General features: G+C 38.6%; 1 protein-coding gene across 1 annotated transcript; it reads right to left on the reverse strand.

Annotated features, from left to right (window-relative positions):
* Positions 1 to 17,422: 17,422 nt before the first annotated feature.
* LOC110875979 lies at positions 17,423 to 19,254 on the reverse strand. The gene is made up of 3 exons (XM_022124167.1): positions 19,033 to 19,254; positions 18,613 to 18,704; positions 17,423 to 17,552 (listed from the first exon to the last, which is right to left on the reverse strand). Exons 1-3 carry the CDS (start codon positions 19,252 to 19,254, stop codon positions 17,423 to 17,425), a joined length of 444 nt encoding a protein of 147 aa, XP_021979859.1.
* Positions 19,255 to 22,357: the final 3,103 nt, after the last annotated feature.

The following is a 22,357-nucleotide window of genomic DNA, read 5'->3' on the forward strand; positions in this document are numbered from 1 at the left end:
TTGTCGTATCTGTGCAATCTTTTCTATAGCGTCCACTACAATCTCTGGACCCGTAATTCGACTATCCCCCACCTCTGCCCAACAGAGAGGTGACCGGCATTTACGTCCGTAGAATGCCTCGAATGGAGCGGCTTGAATGCTGGTGTGATAACTGTTATTGTACGAAAACTCCACTAAAGGGAGGTGCTTTTCCCAGCCGTTGCCGAAATCAATAACACACGCTCGAAGCATGTCTTGAATAGTTCGCTCAGACTGCCCATCCGTCTGAGGGTGATATGCTGTGCTCATGTCTAAACGTGAGCCAAACGCTTTGTGCATCGCATGCCGTAGTTCTGACGTGAATCGTGCATCCCGATCCGAAATAATAGAAATGGGCACCCCGTGCCTCGAAACAACTTCCTTGAGGTAGATATCTGCGAGAGTGGAGAACGTATCCGTTTCCTTAATAGCCAGGAAGTGTGCAGACTTGGTGAGTCGATCCACGATCACCCATATTGTGTCGTTCCCACGCTGAGATCTCGGTAGGCCTGTAACAAAGTCCATGGAAATTTCTTCCCATTTCCACTGTGGTATCATAGGCTGTTGAAGTAGGCCAGTTGGTTTCTGATATTCGACCTTGACTCTCGCACAGGTCAAGCATTTTCCAACGTACGTAGCAATGTGGGCCTTCATACTAGGCCACCAATATGTAGTGCTGATGTCGTGGTACATTTTATCCGACCCTGGATGTACCGAGTAGCGAGACTTGTGTGCTTCGTCCATTACGAGTTCGCGTAGACCGCCATAGAGAGGGACCCAAATCCGGCCCGTGACATAGTAGGCGCCGTCCGCCTTTTGTTCCATTTGTTGTCGTGAGCCGCGTAAGGCTTCAGCCTTGACGTTTTCGGGCTTCAGGGCTTCTGTCTGAGCAGCTCGTATCTGAGCAGGAAGGCTAGGCTGAATCGTAAGCTGTAGCGCTCGCACGCGCCGTGGTAAAGTGTCCTTTCGACTAAGGGCATCCGCCACAACATTGGCTTTGCCTGGATGATACTTGATAGCGCACTCGTAATCGTTAAGTAACTCGACCCATCGTCGTTGACGCATATTCAAATCCTTCTGCTTAGGGATATGCTCGAGACTCCTGTGATCGGTGTAAATCGTGCACCTGGTACCGTACAGGTAGTGTCGCCATATCTTAAGCGCGAAAACAACAGCTCCCAGCTCTAAATCGTGCGTCGTGTAGTTGCGCTCGTGAACCTTGAGTTGACGAGAGGCGTAAGCGATAACCTTGTCGCGCTGCATTAACACACATCCCAGTCCCCGAATGGATGCATCACAATAAACCACGAAGTCGTCTGTGCCCTCTGGCAATGAGAGGATAAGTGCACTGCAAAGTCATTCCTTTAGGTGCTGAAAAGCAGTCTCCTGGGGCTCTCCCCAGCGATAGGTATCACCATTCTGTGTCAGTAGCGTAAGTGGTTGCGTGATCTTTGAAAAGCCTCTAATAAACCGTCTGTAGTAACCTGCCAGACCCAAGGATCGACGTATTTCTGTCGGTGTACGCGGTGCAGGCCAGTTCCTGATCGAATCTACCTTGGATGGATCAACATGAATCCCATCCCTGTTCACCACATGGCCTAAGAAGTGGACTTCATGAAGCCAGAAGTCGCATTTTGAAAACTTGGCGTACAATTGTTCCTTTCGAAGAAGTTCCAAGATAAGACGTAAGTGCTGCTCGTGTTCCTCCTGACTCTTGGAGTAGATCAGAATGGCGTCGATGAAGGCAATGACGAACTTGTCTAGATAGGGTTTACACACCCTGTTCATAAGATCCATGAAGACTGCAGGCGCGTTCGTAAGCCCGAATGGCATGACAAGAAACTCGTAGTGACCGTAACGAGTTCTGAAAGCGGTTTTGGAGACGTCCTCATCCCGGACTCTTAGCTGATGATAACCTGACCTTAAATCAATCTTGGAATAGTAACACGACCCTTGCAGCTGGTCGAATAAGTCATCTATACGCGGAAGAGGATAACGGTTCTTCACCGTCACCTTGTTGAGTTCACGGTAGTCGATGCACATTCTGAACGTACCGTCTTTCTTCTTCACAAATAACACTGGAGCTCCCCAAGGCGAAGAGCTAGGTCGGATAAATCCCTTATCCAAGATTCCTGGTAGCTGCGTCGATAGTTCTTCCGATTCTGGTGGAGTTAAGCGATACGGTGCTCGAGCTATGGGTGCTGCTCCTGGAGCGAGCTCGATTTGAAATTCGTCCTGATGATGCGGCGGTAGACCAGGTAAATCTTTAGGAAACACCTGAGTAAAGTCGCATACAACTGGATGATCTTCCAACTTCTTTTCTTTCACTGCTGCTGTGCTTGAGACCGAACGGTAGTTGAACTCTTGCTGAAATACCCATCCCTTTCCCGCTTGTTGTCATTAGGAGTAGCGGGAGTAGCAGAAGTGATAGCGGTAGTAATAGTGCTGATACAACTAGGCAGCCTGTTCTGTTCCACTGCCTGATCCGTGAATGTCTGGGGCATTATCGAGGTTAGCCGATGTAGCATGGCTCTGAACTTCTGAGGCTAGACCCTTGAGGTACAATTCGATACGCTTGTTTGGAGGGTCCACCATGGTTGGACACAAGATGGCCAGTTCGTCCGACCGTTTCGTATATGCATCAACTTCTGACCCCGTCATTTTCAAATGGTAAGGCTCCACTTCCAACTAGTATCTGTACTTGCGCGTTCCACCTGGTTAGCGCGATTCCTACCAAAGTACCAGTGGCGTACTTGACCCTGCGAGCCTCAGGGCGTTCACACATGAAGTTCTTGAATGTGCCACTGAATGTGCTTGGACGACAGTCCATGATGTTCTGGAATGTGTGCGTTCTGACCCGTTGCGCGAGAAAGATAGATCAAGGTTAAGCGCGAAAGTTGGGTCACGAGAGTAGGATCTAACATCCTAGAATAGGTCTGGGATAGCAGGTTATACCTCCTGCTTGTGCGGCTGCAAGTGCCGCAGCAACTTGTTCGTTAATGAGAGCCGTCAACTGGGCTTGAGTCATGTCAACACGTCCAGACATGATCGAACAGTAAAGGTAGCATAAGTAAGAATGGTTCACGAATAGTGCGATGACAGAAGAGTGTAAGCACGTATGTATTCTCATGCAATGACAAGTAGTGAGCAAAGTAATGTAAGCATACTACGAGCAAAGTTCTATGCAAATTCTAGCATGTAGGCAATAAACATAAACCTTATTACCTAGGATGTCGAGTCTTGCACGTGGAGCGAAGCGTCGCTGTGGATCGTTGAGAGCACTGTTCTGGTTATAGTCTGGTTTTAATAAAAACGTTTTCCCATATTAAAACCAAGTTCTCTATAACCAATGGCTCTGATACCAATCTGTCACACCCCCAAAATCCACCTGCGGAGTATCACCGCTTGGGAGCGTGACTGACCAGGATCAAGCCACCAATCATATTGAACATGCATTTAATATTAAGTAAAATAAATGAAAACCATCCATTCAATACAAAAGGTGATCAAACAAATCATCGTTTCAAAATGTAGCGGAAGCATAGTAAATAAACCAGTAGTAGCTAACAGTTTCAAGTGTCATAATAGTTTAACAGAAAAGTCACGATCCTTGTCCACAACGACCCGCTTCTCCAGTGCAAGCTCCAGGTACCTAACGATCTGCAAGGCATGTAACAGAATGATCAACAAACTAGTTGAGCGAGTTCACAGAAAGTAAATGCGTAATAGTAAGTTCGTTTGTAACAGGTGGCTCTACCGGGCCGATTGTATGTTCTATTGGTGGTGGTGTTCCACGTTACTGTGTGGTGGTGTTCCACGTTACTGTGTGGTGGTGTTCCACGTTACTGTGTGGTGGTGTTCCACGTTACTGTGTGGTGGTGTTCCACGTTACTGTGTGGTGGTGTTCCACGTTACTGTGTGGTGGTGTTCCACGTTACTGTGTGGTGGTGTTCCACGTTACTGTGTGGTGGTGTTCCACGTTGCTGTGTGGTGGTGTTCCACGTTACTGTGTGGTGGTGTTCCACGTTGTATAACCACTAGACTACTCGTAACTATAGGTATCCTTCACAACCGAGGATAGTAAAGTAGTAGTCTAGGCATAGTGTCAATAAAGTATCTAATCAACCTTTCAATCCCATTCCCAACACCCCGGGAATCCCATGCCTTGGTAAGAGTGTGAACTCACCTTGGTTTGCTCGGTATGCTAAATAAGTGCTCACAGTTAATTAATCACGTCCTATGTATACACGTATAGCAAATCAGTTCATGCTCGAAATGTTACGCATGCAATTAATTGGTTCACATAGCAGTCAGTTTGCATATCAGCACACATGTATTAATTCACCTTGTACGAATACAGATGTTAACAGTCATCACAAAGCATGGCATGCCAATTAAGTCCAGCATATATATTCAATCAGTCAAAGTATATTCATAAACCCTAACATCCTTCGAATCCAGCCATTATCTTTTGATTACACATCAGTTAACACAATTATCAAAATGATCCTTCGGTCCGAAGGTTATGTTTCGAACTAATACTATCTTTCGACCAAAATTATCTTTCGGTCAAAGATGTGGTTCGGTCAAAGCCATCTTTCGGTCAACTATGCTTTGGTCCAACTGCTATCCTTCGGTCAACTATGTTTCGATCCAACATAACAATGGTTCGACCAAATCTATCCTTCGGTCAACATAACATCCTAACAGTTTCAACAATACATCATCGATCAAACAGGCGGAGTTCAAGTTGTTTCTCAAGAACCCTAATCTAACACACATGAACACAATCCTATTCCATTCTATCAGGTTAACCTTGAAACATGACAAGTTTACAACCAATCAAGATCAATATGCGAATCCATGATGCGACAATCCGATTAACATAACTATCTTTCAAATCGTACATACCAACCGATTACACCTTGGACAATTCAATTGATCTATATCCGATATCTATGCAAACCACATATTGCAAGGTAATTGATAAAACATGAAATCACACACAACTGATTAATCGGGTTTACATCATACAAACGATCCGGCCGGTTAAGCACATTCATACTTGATAATTCAAAACACATAATCACCAATTCAACATGGACACTAACCGGGGTAGAGAAACAAAGAATTGATCAGCAAAAATCTCCGTAAGTTGTGGTTGCCGTCACAAGTGAAAGTGTTCTAGGGTTTTCCTCCAAAAACTGCCGACTATGCATGTGTTTCGTATATAACATTTCACAGTAATGGGCCAAGCCCATTTAAAATGACTGGGCCGAAACATATCGAAGGATATGTTTCGTGATGTTTGCGGGCCGAATGATGTCGAAGGATATGTTTCGTGCTCGAAAGATATGCTTCGTGGTCCTTCGAGTCCTTCGAATCCTTCGAACTATGTTTCGATCTAGACTAAGTGTTTAATAATAATTCTAATAATAATTCCAATATTATTTTCTATTATAGCAAGTAATCACATATAGGCACAATGACGATATGTCTCATTAAAACACAACGAGTACAATTACAAATCCATAATTCAAACAGCTAGACAGTCAAAGTCAATGCGCATTAAACGCGAAAGTGAAAGTCAGAAACTCGAGTTGTCACATGTCATGGGAACAATTTGTTGCCCTCATCCGAGAGAACTACTGCCCCCAGCATGAGGTAGAGAAGATTGAGTCGGATTTTCTGTCATTAGTAATGAAGAATCTGGATTGCCAAGCTTACCTTACGAGCTTTAATACAATGTCAAGGTTGGTTCCTTATCTGGTGACCCCGGAACCCAAAAGAATAGCTCGTTTCACCGGGGGTTTAGCCCCAGAGATAAAGGCAAGTGTAAAAGCCTCTTGGCCAGCTACTTTCAAGTCTGTAGTTGATATATCCTTATCCCTCACGCTGGACGCGGTCAGGCAAAGATCGCTGAGGAACACGGATACCAAGAAAAGGAAACATGATGATGACAATTCACGTCGCTAAAATAAGAAGCACAAAGGAAACAATGACCACAGGAAGGGATTTAGTTCTAAGAAGGATGGGCATCAATCTAGAGATAAGCCCAAGTGTAAGACCTGTCAGAAATACCACTTTAGGAAGTGCAGACTTGACTCAAAATCCCAATCTCAGTCAAGGCCTTGTGGGATTTGCAAATCCACGGAACATAAAACCCTAGAGTGCAAGAAGTTGAAAGACGCAACATGCTACAGTTGCAACGAAAAGGGAACATCAAGACAAATTGCCCAAAGTATGCAAAGAAAGCTGACGAAGGAAAGAAGACCAATGCTAGGGTCTTCAGAATGGATGCAAAGGAAGTTGTGCAGGACGACAATGTGATCACAGGTACCTTCCTTATAAATGATGCTTATGCAAGAGTGCTATTTGATTCAGGAGCTGATAAATCTTTCGTAGACAATAAGTTTTGCAAATTGCTGAATTTACCTGTTAAAACCTTAAGTGTGAAGTATGAGGTGGAATTAGCAGATGGCACCTTAGAAACTGCCTCAACCATATTAGATGGACGTTTCATATCCATTAAGAACCACTCTTTTCCGTTGTCCCTACTTCCTTTGAAGTTAGCCGGTTTCGACATAGTTTTGGGAATGGACTGGTTATCTCATAACCAGGCCCAGATTGTCTATGATAAGAAGCAAGTGGTGATCAAGACTCCGTCTGGTGAATCACTTACCATTGAGGGAGATACCCAGTATGGTCTACTGGAGCAAGTGACTATGCTCAAGGCCTCTAGGTGTTTGAAGAAGGGTTGTGTCATCTACATGGCACAAGTGACTATTGATGAGCCGAAACCCAAGATTGAAGATATCCCTGTAATTTCTGAATACCCTGAGGTATTCCCCGAAGAACTGCCTGGATTACCCCCAGATAGGCAAGTGGAGTTCAGGATTGACATTATTCCTGGAGCAGCACTTGTTGCTAGAGCACCTTACAGATTGGCACCAACAGAGATGAAGGAATTGAGAACGCAACTGGATTAATTGCTAGCTAAAGGTTTCATTAGACCTAGTTCGTCTCCTTGGGGAGCACCAATCTTATTTGTCAAGAAGAAGGATGGATCGATGCGTCTGTGGATCGATTACCGAGAGCTTAACAAGGTCACTATCAAGAATAGGTATCCATTACCCAGGATCGACGATCTGTTTGATCAACTTCAAGGGGCAAGCTACTTTTCTAAGATCGATCTGAGGTCAGGCTATCACCAACTGAATGTTAGAGATGAAAACGTGCACAAGACTGCATTTAGGACTCGTTATGGTCATTACGAGTTCCTAGTGATGCCTTTCGGGCTCACTAACGCACCAGCAACATTCATGGATCTCATGAACCGTGTCTGCAAACCCTACCTGGACAAATTTGTCATCGTCTTCATCGACGACATTCTGATTTATTCAAAGAATCAAGCTGATCATGAGAAGCATCTTCGATGTATTCTTTCACTACTTCAACAGGAGAAGCTTTACGCTAAATTCTCTAAGTGTGAATTCTGGCATCGAGAAGTCCAATTCCTTGGACATATGGTTAGTGAGCGTGGTATCCAAGTGGATCCCGCTAAGGTGGAAGCTGTCATGAATTGGCAAGAGCCGAAGACGCCCACAGAAATTCGCAGCTTCTTGGGATTGGCAGGATATTACAGGCGTTTCATTGAAAACTTTTCAAGGATTGCTGCACCCCTAACTTCTTTGACTAGAAAGAATGTTAAGTTTAACTGGGGTCCCAAGCAGCAGGAGTCCTTTGATATCCTTAAGCAGAAACTAAGCAATGCGCCTGTGTTAACATTACCTGATGGAATAGAAGAATTTGTGGTATACTGTGATGCATCACACACCGGGATGGGATGTGTGCTTATGCAGAAAGGCAAGGTTATTGCCTATGCTCCTCGACAGTTAAAAGTGCATGAAAAGAATTACACCACCCACGACTTGGAATTGGGTGCCGTTGTATTCGCACTGAAGCTCTGGAGGCACAATTTATATGGCATCAAGTGTGTGATCTATTCTGATCACAAGAGCCTCCAGCACCTGTTTAACCAAAAGGATTTGAACATGAGACAGCGACAATGGATGGAGACTTTGAATGATTATGATTGTGAAATAAGATACCATCCTGGCAAGGCGAATGTAGTCGCTGATGCCTTGAGTCGAAAGGAAAGGGTGAAGCCTATAAGAATCAATGCCAAGAGCATCGAGGTAAAGAATAGTTTGAATGAAAGGTTATTAGCTGCACAGAAAGAAGTTGTGCTGGAAGCTAACTATCCTAGTGAAAAGCTAGGAGTAACTGAAGAACAGTTATCCTATGGGAAGGACGGAATTCTAAGGTTAAATGGACGAATATGGGTTCCAGTTTATGGAGGACTTCGAGATGTTGTCCTCCAGGAAGCCCACAGTTCCAAATACTCCGTTCATCCTGGAGCTGACAAGATGTACCAGGATTTGAAGGCAAACTTTTGGTGGATAGGCTTGAAGAAGTCTATAGCTACCTATGTAGCTAAATGTTTGACATGTGCGTAAGTCAAAGTTGAACATCAGAAGCCGTCAGTTTTGCTACAACAGCCTGAACTTCCCATGTGGAAGTGGGAAATGGTGACGATGGATTTCATCACCAAGTTGCCAAAGACAAGGAAAGGAAATGATACGATATGGGTGATCGTAGACAGACTGACTAAGTCAGCACACATTTCCTGCCCATTAAGGAGACTTACAGCTCCAACATGCTAGCCCAATTATACGTAGATAAGATTGCATCTCTACATGGCATGCCTGTGTCTATTATCTCTGACACAGATACTAGATACACGTCACATTTTTGGAAAAGTTTCCAACAATCTTTGGGCACGCGCTTAAATTTCAGTACGGCTTACCATCCTCAGACGGACGGGCATAGTGAGCGTACAATCCAAACCTTGGAAGACATGCTTCGTGCATGTGTGATTGACTTAGGTGGTAGTTGGGATAACCACTTGCGATTAATCGAGTTCTCATATAACAATAGCTACCATACAAGCATTAAAGCTGCGCCTTTTGAGGCCTTGTACGGTAGGAAGTGCAGAACGCCCGTTTGTTGGGCGGAAGTTGGAGATGTCCAACTGACAGGACCAGAAATAGTCTTTGAAACGACGGACAAGATTGTCTAGATTCGTGACCGTCTGAAAGCTGCCCAAGATAGGAAGAAAAGCTACGCAGATCTAAAGCATAAACCTCTGAAATTCGAGGTAGGTGATAAAGTGTTGCTTAAAGTATCACCCTGGAAAGGAGTGATGCGGTTTGGTAAGAAAGGTAAGTTAAGCCCGAGATACATAGGACCATTCGAGGTCATCGAATGTGTCGGATCAGTGGCTTACAAGTTAAAATTACCTGAAGAGCTCAGTGGTATTCACAATGTGTTCCACATCTGCAATCTGAAGAAGTGTTTCACTGATGAATCACTAGTCATACCACATACAGATGTGCACATAGAAGAGAGCTTGAAGTTTGTTGAAAAACCTGTGTCGATCGAGGATCGACAGGTTAAGAAGCTTCGAAGGAAGCATGTACCGATTGTAAAGGTAAAATGGGATGCCCGTAGAGGTCCCGAGTACACGTGGGAGGTAGAGTCCACAATGAAACAAAAGTACCCTCATTTGTTTCAGTAAATCTCGAGGTCGAGATTTCTTTTAGGGGGTGAGGATGTAACACCTCGAAAATTTACATCCTATAATCTATTGACACGTGTCATAAGCTTGAACGTGAGAAAGAACACTCTAGAGGGACTGAAGTTGACAAACATAGAAAGTATGTTTATTCAAGGGTTCAAGATGTCAACAAGGGATAAATATACTTTACAGTAACCCTACATAATGCTCATACCTTCAAACGAATAAATCATGGATCATACGGAACTAAATGTGAAAGAAAGCGAGAGAATACAAATTACAAGGGTTAAATGTGTCAACATGTTTAAGTTATACCTCTGATTGACCTTTTAGCAAACCCGAAGCTTTGTAACGGTGAATCATGCTCACTAGAATGCACGATAAAAATTTCATAAAGTTTTGTTATTATATGAGGAAGTTATGATCAAATTCGTACATGAGGGGTTAAAGCGTCAACGTCGAAAGTTATGACTTTTTGGGTAATAACAAAGTGACCAAGGACTTAACAAGATGGGTAAAGAACTCGAGGTCCTTGTACGTAAATAAGGAGGGCTCATAATGCAAAGAATACCCTTTCGAAGTGCCAAGAGCCAAGCTGCATTAATGGAAAGATTTGAAATCTGTTAGAGTGATTCAGGCGGGCCGCGTAAGGCCTTAACAAGGCTTACGCGGGCCACGTGAGACGCCCAGATACAGAAAACGTTGGCAGCAACACTGTTCAGCCTTTTAACTGACTTTAACAGATCTTTTCAGCAGCATGGGCGACCCCTAACAATTCCTAGGCACTAGGAAACACTTGTAATGATCTGGGATCCATGCTAGACCTGCTTGTCATGATCTTAAGCAATCAAGAACACTATAAAAGGCCTTTGAGTTGCAACATTGTGTTCACTCATCACTTCTCCATTTCTGGAGCTTCCTGGAGCTTAAGAGCAGACCCTAGGCCTTCCTAATCGTGCATAGGACTTCAGTAAGTATGCTTAACCTTTCTTAGTTGAGTTTTTACTTAGTTTTAGCTTAAAAGTCAAACCGTCGTAGTTAACGGTTGACTTAACGATTAATCATTAATGGTCCAGTGATTAGTCGAATCAAAGGTAGTTATAAGTTGGTAATTATGTGGGCATTAAACCCTTAAAAGGGCACCCTCTGATTCCCACTCTAACTAGATCAAATGTCGGGTCAAAGTTGCTTAGAAAAAGTCAACAGAATGCTAATTTTTGAATTAACGCATGATTAGCAATGTAGAAGGCATGTAACCTATTTTATCACTCATATAACTTGGTAATAAGTATAATAACTGGTCTAAGCTTGTTTGATCCGACAATTTTCTGTTTTGACCCGGTTCGGAACCGAAAGTCGCAAAACTTTGACTTTTGCTTTGACTTCAGTTCTAATCCGTTTTAGTAGAGTGTAGAAATGCCTTAGGACTTCCTTAGGACCAGGTTACATGATAGTATAACCCTCTGTGACTGGTTCATTGATTATCCGCTTCGTTTACAAGTTTCCGTTAAATGCTTAAAAGTTGACCATAATGCCCTTTTGATCATAAAATGAGAATTTTGGGAATGTGAGAGAGCAAACATATTTGTTACTGATTTATAAACATGTCCCTGAAATTTTATGTCAGTTAGAGGTCCAGAATAGGAGTTATGCTAAATAGCGCATTTAAGAAATCTTTTGTTAATTAAACGACGCACTTAGCGTAAAGCCTATCTAAACCCAATTTCAACACCAAAACTTTTACACACTGATGTAATATAATATTTTAGGATTTTTAAAGATTTTTAATTATTTTTAACCTGCTCATAACCTAAGGTTATGACCTTGATTCGGTAAATACCGATTATACCCTTTTTGGTTATAAAATGAGTTCTACATAGTATTTTGACGCCAATCCAACTGCTACTGATTTCATATAATAAATCAAGTATTTTGAATCTTATAACCTGATCAGAAAACTCAGATTTCCTGTATAACCCGGAAATCGCTTAAAATGGCTTTTTACGCGTATTAAACACCTTAGGTTAAAACCATTTTTGCCATATAAGACTTTTTACCAAATGATAACATCTGTTAAAATAAGTTATTTTACTGATGTATCCAGACCCGAGTCTCAGAATTATAATTAATCGCTTTTATAATCTTCAAAATGACCAAAATACCCCTACGGGGCGTATTATGGGATTAAACTCGTTTTGGGCATAATGGGAAATATCCTACTGATATCACAACCTCTTTAAAGCATATTAACTTAGGAAACCTGTATAGGACTCTTACGATTACCCGTTACGCTAATTACGCGTTCGGTTCGGTTTATTTAACTAGTTTACATAAATTAGCCGAAACGGGTCAAACCTTGTCATTTTTATCTCAAAATCCAGAATGTGGTTGGATTACCCATATTATACAAGTCTTCAAACTTGTCGGGTCTAAATCACATTCTATTCCGGTCTTCGCTTAATCACGCGTTCGAACCGTATCTTTCGTTAAAACTAACCGGTCTAAGTTTAGGCTTAATTAAAGACCCGTTAGGATTCTAATAGGTTATTATAAACCTTCGTTCCAGAATAGGAGACCCGGTAAAAGCTACACGCACATGCTATTTGTGATTGATACTTGCAAAGGTAAATACTTTAACTTAATTTCCCTTATACGGGCTTGGGGTACGGTATATAAAATACCGCTTGGTCCAGCATTGAATCTTTAATCGATTAGAGGCTAAATCATTGATATGCTCCGTTTTGAAATGTTTTGTTTGCTTAAAGCCTTTGGGGGGTTAATGACCATGTCCCGGATATCCTTGGCATCATCTTACCAGATGGCCACGACCTGAGCACGGGGTGTTGGCGTACACCCGTCAGTGCATAAATGAATAAATAATGTGGTGTGTCTATTGATCTTTAACCTGGACTATGGATCGGGCTACTGAACACATAAGAAACATGTAAATCGTTTACAAGTATTATATTCAAATAATTATCCCAAGTTATAAAAAGTTTGTGCCTCGTGCATTCAAATCAATTTTCAAACTCTTTTCAAAATGAGTCGGTTGAATGTATTTACCAGTGTAAACTGACGTATTTTCTCAAAAAGGTTAAGTGCATGTACTACGCGAACTAGGCTGGCTTTCTCCTAGCGTCCACAATAAGTCTCGCAAGCTTGGATGTCAAATGTTGAACAATGTTTCCTATTTATTTTTGATCCCCCTGTGGATTATTTTCAACTGTTTGTGATACTTGATATTACAACTATATTCGGTTGAAATATATCTATCTTTTGCTTCCACTGTGCATTTAAATATTGTGTTGTTTGACTGTAATGTTACCAACTACGTCACGATACTCCCCACCGGGCCCACCGGTGAAACGTGGAAATATCGGGGTGTGACACATTTTGACATCCATTTTCCAAATCTCATAATCATATTATGCAGGTATGCCAAATAATATCCTAATTGACTTTAGCATCGCCATGGGCGAACAGGTCTCATCATAGTCAACCCTTTGCGTTTGAGTTAAACCCTTTTGCTACAAGTCTCCTTTTATAAGTATCCAAGTTACCATGCATATCCGTTTTCTTCTTGAAAACCCACTTACTTCCAACTACTTTGGAGTTAAGAGGTGGCACAACCTATTCCTATACTTGGTTGTCATACATGGATTGCATCTCTACGTTCATGGCTTCAAGCCATTTGTCACTATCGGGTTTTGACATTGCATCATGGTATGTGGTAGGTTCACCCGAATCTACCACGTAGCATCCATCCATGAAAAATCCATATCTTTCAGGTGGACTACTGATTCTACCAGATCTGCGAACGTTTTGTGTGTAATAATCAACCACTTGATCATTGATCAACCACTTGATCGTTTTCAACAACCTCTTGTTGAATGCTAGTATCAACCAAAAGTGTATCGGCTTATGGTTCTTGATCCTCATCAAGTTCCACTGTTCTACTAGCTCCTTCCATAAGGAACTTAGCTTCCAAGAACTCAGCCTTTCGAGCCACAAATACCATTTGCTCTGTTGGATCGTAGAAATAATATCCTTTGTCATCTTTAGGTAATCCTACGAACATACACTTAGTGGATCGTACTTCCAATTTATTTGAGGTGTATTGCTCCACATAAGCTTCACAACCTCATACCTTCAAATATGATAATGATGGAGACCTTCCATGCCATATTTCAAAAGGTATCTTATCCACTTTCTTGGTTTGGGCCATATTTAATATACGAGCCACGGAGAGCAAAGCGTAACCCCAAAATGATAGAGATGATGCGCTCCTAGCCATCATATATCGAACCATATCCAAGTAGAGTTCGATTCCTTCTCTACCGGAATGAAGAACTTTGATTGAGTTGATTAGTACTTCACCTTTTTGAAGGCTTTGAACATTTCAAAAACTTCAACTTTGTGTCTCAGCAAGTACACATAACCATAACTACTATAGTTTGCGGTAAAAGTAATGAAGTGTCTTTCACCATTCCTAGTCATTGGCTTAAAAGGATCACATACATCCAAATGTATGATTCCTAATAAATCTTTTGCCCTTTCCCACTAAAGGGTTTCTTAGTCATTTTACCTTTTAAACAGGATTCGCATATATCAAAATGAACCAATTTCATTTGTTTCCAAAAGACCATTCTTTTGAAGTGTTTGCATGCGATTTCTGTTTATTTGACCAAGACGACAATGCCAAAGATAGGTCTCACTCAAATCCATTTTTGAGTTTCTTGGTGATTGCTTGGTACATTGAACTATCAAATGACGTATTATCATGAACCAATTCATAAATACCATTTGAAAGCATAGCTTTAAAGTAAAACATGTCATTCATCGAAATGTAAATGTCATTGTTTACAAACTTTAAATCGAAACCATATTGTCTTATAAGGGAAACTTGAATAATGTTCCAAGTCAAACTATGAGCATTCAAAACATTTTTAAAACAATTTCCAAACCATTTGGAAGTTTCAAAACATAGTCTCCTAGGGCTTCAACTTGAACTTTCATTCCATTGCCCATGAAGAGACTAATGTCTCCCTTTTGTAATGCTTATTTCTTTTGAACCCTTTGCAACAAATTGCAAACATGAGTTCCACATCTGGTATCTAATACCCATGTGTTAGAAGAAATAACAATTAGATCAATATGTATCATAAAGATTGTACCTGAGGTGTTCCCCGCATCCCTCTTGTTTTTCAACTCTTTGAGATAGGTTAGACAATTCTTTTTCAAATACCTCATCTCACCATAATTAAAGCAAGGATTGTTCATGGCAACCTTTGCCTTCTTTTCTTTTGGTTTCGGTGGTTTCGTTTTAGTCTTTCTTTTCTTTTTCCCTTTGAATTTCCTGTTACCATTTGCAACATTTGCTTTGGTATCGGGGTGATGCCCTTTCTTGTTGCCACCCTCATTGATCGTTAGAATAGATAAATCCCTTTTACCCATATTGAGCCCTTCGAGGCGATCAATGTGGCTTTTCATCTTAAGGACATAAGATGAGACCGATTAGGTTTCCTCCATTCGACATGCATGAAGCGCTCGAACCGTTTCGAACCGTTCTACCCTTAGAAACATTTCCTACTATTGGGTAATCATGTCGTATGCCCATGATGTTCAAAATCCTTTTGAATCTCGGGAATCATAATTCCTAACATGAGGCAAGAGGCTTGTATAGTATCCTCGATATACTTAATCCAATCGTTATAGGCATCCTTATCTTCCATAAGATGTTCATCGGGATTAGGATCGTTCAACACATAGGATATCTTTTCTTACTTGAGAATGATTCTTAAGTTTCGATATTAATCCACGAAGTGTTATGATTGAGACGATCCTTGTCAAGGATTGTTCTTAGTGATAGGTTACGGACGGTTTGGGTAATATTGTTAGCGGCCATCTACAAAATTTTACAAGGTTCAATTTTAGTATTTTTGATATTATTATATTTTAATCATTAATACGCTTTTATGTCTTATAGACAATTAATAATTAAAATCTAGAATCCAATGTTACATTTAAATATTGGTTAGGTGACCTTTATCCCATTATTTAAATTAACAAGGTATTCAACGTTTGACAATTGCAACCCTTTGCAACTTCTAGCCATATGGGATCGGTTAAACATCTTTATGTTTAGTTGGCATATTTAATCCCATCAACACCTTTGTTCCCCATGCTTCGGTGACCCTAAGTTCATGGTTTCCAAATCAAGTCGTCCAACTTACATACACATGTGAGTTTACACATATAAGTGGTTAGGTGATCTTTATCCCACAAACATGGTAACCCCACCTCAAATATACAAGTTCCCTCAAATGTGGTTAGGTGACCTTTATCCCACAAAGAGTTCCCAAGTAATTCGAGTGTTTTATAAAAGGATGGTGTTTGACTTGTTTTATAAAAGGGATTTTGAGTTTTCAAAATTCTAGTTTAGAAAACTTTATGTACCATACATTTGCATGCATTCAAATCCTTGGTACTTTTGTGAAAACAAAATTTTCAAGGTTCTTTTAATAAAACCCATTTTATTATAAAATCATTAATTTTTAATAAAACCTTTTATTAACCATTTTAATGATTTTTAAAGAACCAATTTTGAGCTTGTTGTTGATTATTAATTGTTAAGCATGCATATCCAAATATCATCCAAACAATAAAATAAACAGCCACACAAGCACAACACACATATCAATAGGTGCATAACCATAGCCAACTATTTTGACCACACTTGTTAGCCGAAACAAGTGTGTCAAAAGGTCCTTCCTAAAGGGTGAATATAGACACAAATAATGTGTCGTTGAACTCCCACTTGATCCCGCATCCAAATGCTTCAAGTCTTCTTCTTGTGTTGTGATTTCTTCACATTCTTTGGGCTTCCAAATGTCTTTTATATTCAGCTCCAAACTCCTTTGGACTTCAAAAATGTGTTTTGGTTATGGGGCTAAAATCCCGTTAAGAACTATGAAGTCCTTTAGGCCCGAAATTAGCCAAAATCAAAACCGCATTTTTGTGTGCATCTTCTTTTACAAAAAAAAAATATCCTAATACATTTTTCTAGTAAAAATAAAATGCATCTAATCTATTTATTTACATACCAAATGGAAATAAATAAATTACATATTTTTCAAATGGAAGAACAAAAATAAATAATTATTACAACCCATTGAAATAATTAAATACAAATCACAAACATTCAACATATTCACACAAGGTCATGGCTAGGTTATGTACACCAAAATATATATATCCAAACATATAAAATTCAAGAGCAAAAATGGTTTCCTTATACAACTTACATTTTCGGTCAAGAATGAAAAAACCGAAAGAGTTAATTACTGTTTTCGTCCCTGTGGTTTGTCAAAAATCACTATTTCAGTCCATTAGTTTAAAAATTGCGATTTCAATCCCTGTGGTTTCACTTTTGTAACCATTTCAGTCCACCTCCGTTAACCCCATCCATTTATTCTGTTAACTACACGAGAACTGACCATAATACCCTTATTAATAAAAAACAAAAAGATATCTAAATGAGTTAATTACTGTTTCCGTCCTTGTGGTTTGTCAAAAATCACTATTTCAGTCCTTGTGGTTTCACTTTCGTAACCATTTCAGTCCAGTCTCCTAACACCGTCTATTTTACCTTTAAGTTTTTAATGAAATACCTAAATTACCCTTGTGTTAATTAAATAAAAAACCCATGGAAATTTAAAAAATCGTATTCTAGGACCCACTTGTTAAAAACAACCCCAAGCTACCCTACCCTACCCCACCCCACTCCATCCCTGCTCTCATTTCCGGCAAAAGTTTCTGGTCATCTTCTCCGGCATCACAACCCCACCCTCTTAATGTCCGGCGACCCATTACCTCACCCCCAATTAATATCTTCCTAGAAGCATCAATTAACATAATAACTTTAAAAAATAATGCTTATCTGGACATTTTCTCATTCTAAAATCCAAAATTAAAATTTTGGAACCATATATGTAAAAATAGTGCCAGACTTCTACTTCTACTGAAGCCATGGTGGGTCGAACCCTACAATCCAATTTAATTAACACAAGGGTAATTTAGGTATTTCATTAAAAACTTAATGGTAAAATAGACGGTGTTAGGAGACTGGACTGAAATGGTTACGAAAGTAAAACCACAGGGACTGAAATAGTGAATTTTGACAAACCAAAGGGACGAAAACAATAATTAACTCATTTAGACATCTTTTTGGTTTTTTATTAATAAGGGCATTATGGTCAATTCACTTGTACTTAACAGAATAAATGGATGGGGTTAACAGAGATGAACTGAAATGGTTACGAAAGTGAAACCACAGGGACTGAAATCGCAATTTTTAAACTAATGGACTGAAATAGTGATTTTTGACAAACCATAGGGACGAAAACAGTAATTAACTCAAATCGAAAAATGTGGGTTTTTGTCCAAACAAAACAAAACATCCATATGACATAATTTTTTCAAGATTCCTTTATGCATGTAAGAAATAAATCTTGGAAAAACAAAAGGAGAACCATGGATAAAATTTTGGCCATAGGGTTTCTCCAAACCCGAAAACCCGAAAATTTTAAATCCGATGAAGCATGCACTCATATAAGCGGCTCTAGATGCCATTGTTGGGTGTTTCACATGTTTATCAAAGTTATTTTATCCATATAAAATAAAAACGCAGCGGAATATATATTAAAAACATGTTACTTTCTTTATATAAAACCCATTTTATATGTAAACCCAATCCCCGGATCCATATACGAACATGCATGCTATCAAAACCACAACCATAGGGTGTTATAAGAATACTACATTCCATATAGCAAAAGATATGAAGAAGATGATGTTCTTGAATGAAAATCTTCAATGGAGAAGACCTCAAGCTTGCATACCCCAAGCCTCCAACAAATACCTTATGTTGCTAGGATTTACACTTGTGAACTCACTTGAAAAACCCCTCTTGACCACCATCTCTTAGCCGAATAAATGAGGGCATTTTTAGAGTTCTTTTGCACTTGAAAAAGTTAGAGAAAAGTCTCTAAAAAAATGATCAAATCTTGTTACAGTAGAAACTCGATAAATTAATACTCGATTATTTAATAAACTCTCTAAGATAATATTTTTTGCCGGTCCCGACTCGGGGATAGGGTGCTAAATTAATAATTCGCTAAAATTATAAGATAATACATTTTTGATAATTTCTTTAGACCCCATATAAAATATAAATTAATAATTCCTTATATATAGCATATTACATGAATGATTTATGAAGGTTTCTTGAAAAATTACTCAATTGTCTTTTGTTTTTTGTTGAAATCAATTTCCCCTTGAATCTCGTCTCTAATTTTCCTTAGCATGGTAAGAACTTCTGGTGTTGTTTTCTCATAGCTCAATAAGAAATTGTTCAATGTGATTGCCGCTTTAATAGCTTCGTTTCGCAAAGGGGGCTCCATTGTAGAACTTTCATCATCTTCTTCATCGATATCATCTTTATTAATTCCAATAACGCTTTCAGTAATTTCTTCATCAGTCAACAACTGTGCAACTACATTTTCTTCTGGGTGAGTCAGAACATCTTCGACATCCATTGCATTGCGATAACCCAACTCTTTAATCAAATTCTAGAGTTCTTGAGTGCTTTCACCACCCATTCTTGCAATTGCTTTTGAGTGAGACTTGGATTATCCTTGTTGTGCTTGCATAATACTCTTCGAATCTCGTCTGTCATTGTTTTTTTTTTCACACCTTTAAGATGGGAAGCCATGTTGTGTGTATGATTTGTTTGTGTTAACCTATTTTGATCTTGTATTTATATAGAATATATTTTTAATGTCCATAAAGTGATACATTGAACACAAGAAGCATAATAAGGTGGGAGATTGAAGGTTTCTTTCAAATTGGGCCGTTTATTTGATATACATGCATTGTATACAATAATTAAGTGGAAGCTTGAAAGGTGTTTGTAAACTAAGATTTCTACTATAAATTAATAAAATATTAATTAATATATAAATTAATAATTATTAATTTATCGATTAATTAATAACTCTATTAATTAATAAATTTTGGTGGTCCCAAGTGTATTATTTTATAGAGTTTCTACTGTATTATCTTGTGAGATTTTGCATGTCTTGAAAAATGGAAAACCCACCTTGGGAGCCTACATATGGCCGGCCATAGGGCCACCAAATTTGGCCAATATTTTTTTTTACCTTTTTTTCAATTTTTAAGTCTTGTTTATTATTTATAACCTTTTATAAAATATAACATCATATGTTATAAGACTTACGCAATATCTCACAATTTTTATAATGTTATTTAACCCATTAAATAACATGATAAAATATTCTCTTAAAATAAATTATCCATATAATTTATTAGTTTCTCAAGTGCAATTATTTAGAACACCAATTTCTAAATTATTTAGAAAACCAATTTCTAAATATTCTAAGTATTAATATTTATTTGTTTGATCATATCATAAATAAATAAATATTATAGGTGTTTGTCTAGCTTGTTATTGGGTATGACCCGACTTGGATCATAACATACTAGCCACATCAATTTAATATGTGTCTTGGGCATACAGAGTCTAACAGTTTATCTGTTAAAGCTGTAAGGCGTCCCATTCATTTAATGTTTGTAGTTACTGTTTGTTCAGCTTTATTTGTAAAGACTGTAAGGCGTCCCATCGTTAAGTTTGGTATTTTGTATGAATGGCGTTTTAGATAAAGATGGCAAAATACAACTAATTAACTTTTGCTAGACACCATTTGTTCTATTTTCTTGCACCCTGTTTTATACAATTCAGTAATATTTGGAGTTTTTTTAATAATATGTAATTAATGAAAATTATTATAGTTTTGGTGTTTGGCGTTTGGCGTTTGTAGCATTTTGGCGTTTTATAACTAATTAAAGAAACGATGTATTTTACTAGCGAAAAAGTAGATAACAAACCACAGAAAATGACACAAAAAATACAAAAGAAAAAAAAGTTAAAATCCTAACCCAATTTCTCATGCAAATGTTCACTGTCAATAGTCTCTTCTTCTTGATTTTTTTGTCCCCGGAACCTTTGAATTCCTTAGATAGATGCCGATTCCTACACGGCTGAAATGCCCGACTCTAGACGAAGCTGATCATTCTGTAAAATATGGCGTTTTTTTTTTGTGTGATCTACGGTTGTTGATTGTTGAAGTGCTTGTGTGGATGGTTAAAGACATAGATCGACGTCGTATGTCCGGATGATTTTTTCTAGGTGTGATTGTGAGTGGGTTTTTCACTTGGTTGATCTTTGGTCTTCGTCTTTATCTTCATCCCACTCTTCATGCTTAATAGTGGAGTCCAAAATAGCATGTACACTATCAACGGTCTCTTCTTCTCATCTAAACCTTCTTCAAGAACAAAGCACACAAAATGACATATCCCTGTTATTAGTCTCTTTTTCTTGAAGATTTGTCCATCTCATTCAGCAAAATCTTAGTGAGTTAACCCCTCACTTAAGAATCCATTCAATGAAACTTTATTGAGAACAAAACCGAATCTCCAAGAAACGAAGTTTGCCATATAACATCCGTCAAAATGGGCTCCCAAAATCTGACCCGTTTTGAACCTTTTCGTGTTTTATTTTTCTATAATAACCTTTTCGATCGGAATTGTCGTACAATACACTCTACGCATATACATATATATGTATATATCTAAAATCATTTACGCAAAAAAGATTCATGAAATAAACAACTATCATGTACGTATATATATATATATATATATATATATATATATATAGTGTAGGATTCAAATGAGAAAAAAAAATTGTAAGAAGAAAAAAGAAGAAGTTTCAACCAATAAAAATGTTTTATTTTACTTCGTTTAATATTTGTATTTAATTTTAATATAAGGGTATATTGGTAAACTTACAAAAATCATTAATTTGTATTCTTCTCCTTTAATAACTAACTAAATTAAATTGGTAACTCCTTTTCAAAATATACATTTTTTTCCAAATTAAAAAAAAACAACTTAATTTAAAGTGTAGAATAAATTACTAGTTGTGTATGATAAATTACAAGTTGTGTAGGATATATTTCGAGGTGTGTAGGATAAATTTCGACTGTGTAGGATAAAATTCTATAATGTGTAGGGTATATGTCGGAAAATTTTGATATGTGTAGGTTTTGTAGATTATATGTAGGATAATTAATGATTAGTTGACTAATTGATTAAAGAGTTAAAAATTAATGATATGAGTTATAAATGAAATAGTATTTTACTCATATGCCCTTTCTTCTTTTTCTTCTCATATTAAATTTCTTCTCAAATGAACCTTCCTCTATATATATAGAGAGAGAGAAATGGGATCAGGAGAAAACGCTCAAAAGTGTGAGAACGGTGAGAATGCTTCATGGCCTAACACGTGTCACGCGGCCTAGAAAAAGGGTGGAGGGGCTTTTTTGTCCTTTCATATTTCTTTTTTTAAACGCGTGTCACATCCCGTTTCCATTTTTTGGTGTTTAATAAATTTGCCGCGTTTTATTGTTTGTAGATCAGGATCACAGTTAATATTTTTGGCGTTTTTATTGTTTTTTTTTTAAATGAGGATGTCTGTCTATGATGTAAAAAACATCAGTAATTTTCTTGATGTTTATTATATCAAAGTAGGATACAGGTCTATAATTTGACAGACAATTA

The sequence above is a fragment of the Helianthus annuus genome, chromosome 9 (assembly GCF_002127325.2).
Source record: "Helianthus annuus cultivar XRQ/B chromosome 9, HanXRQr2.0-SUNRISE, whole genome shotgun sequence".
Taxonomy (NCBI): Eukaryota; Viridiplantae; Streptophyta; class Magnoliopsida; order Asterales; family Asteraceae; genus Helianthus; species Helianthus annuus.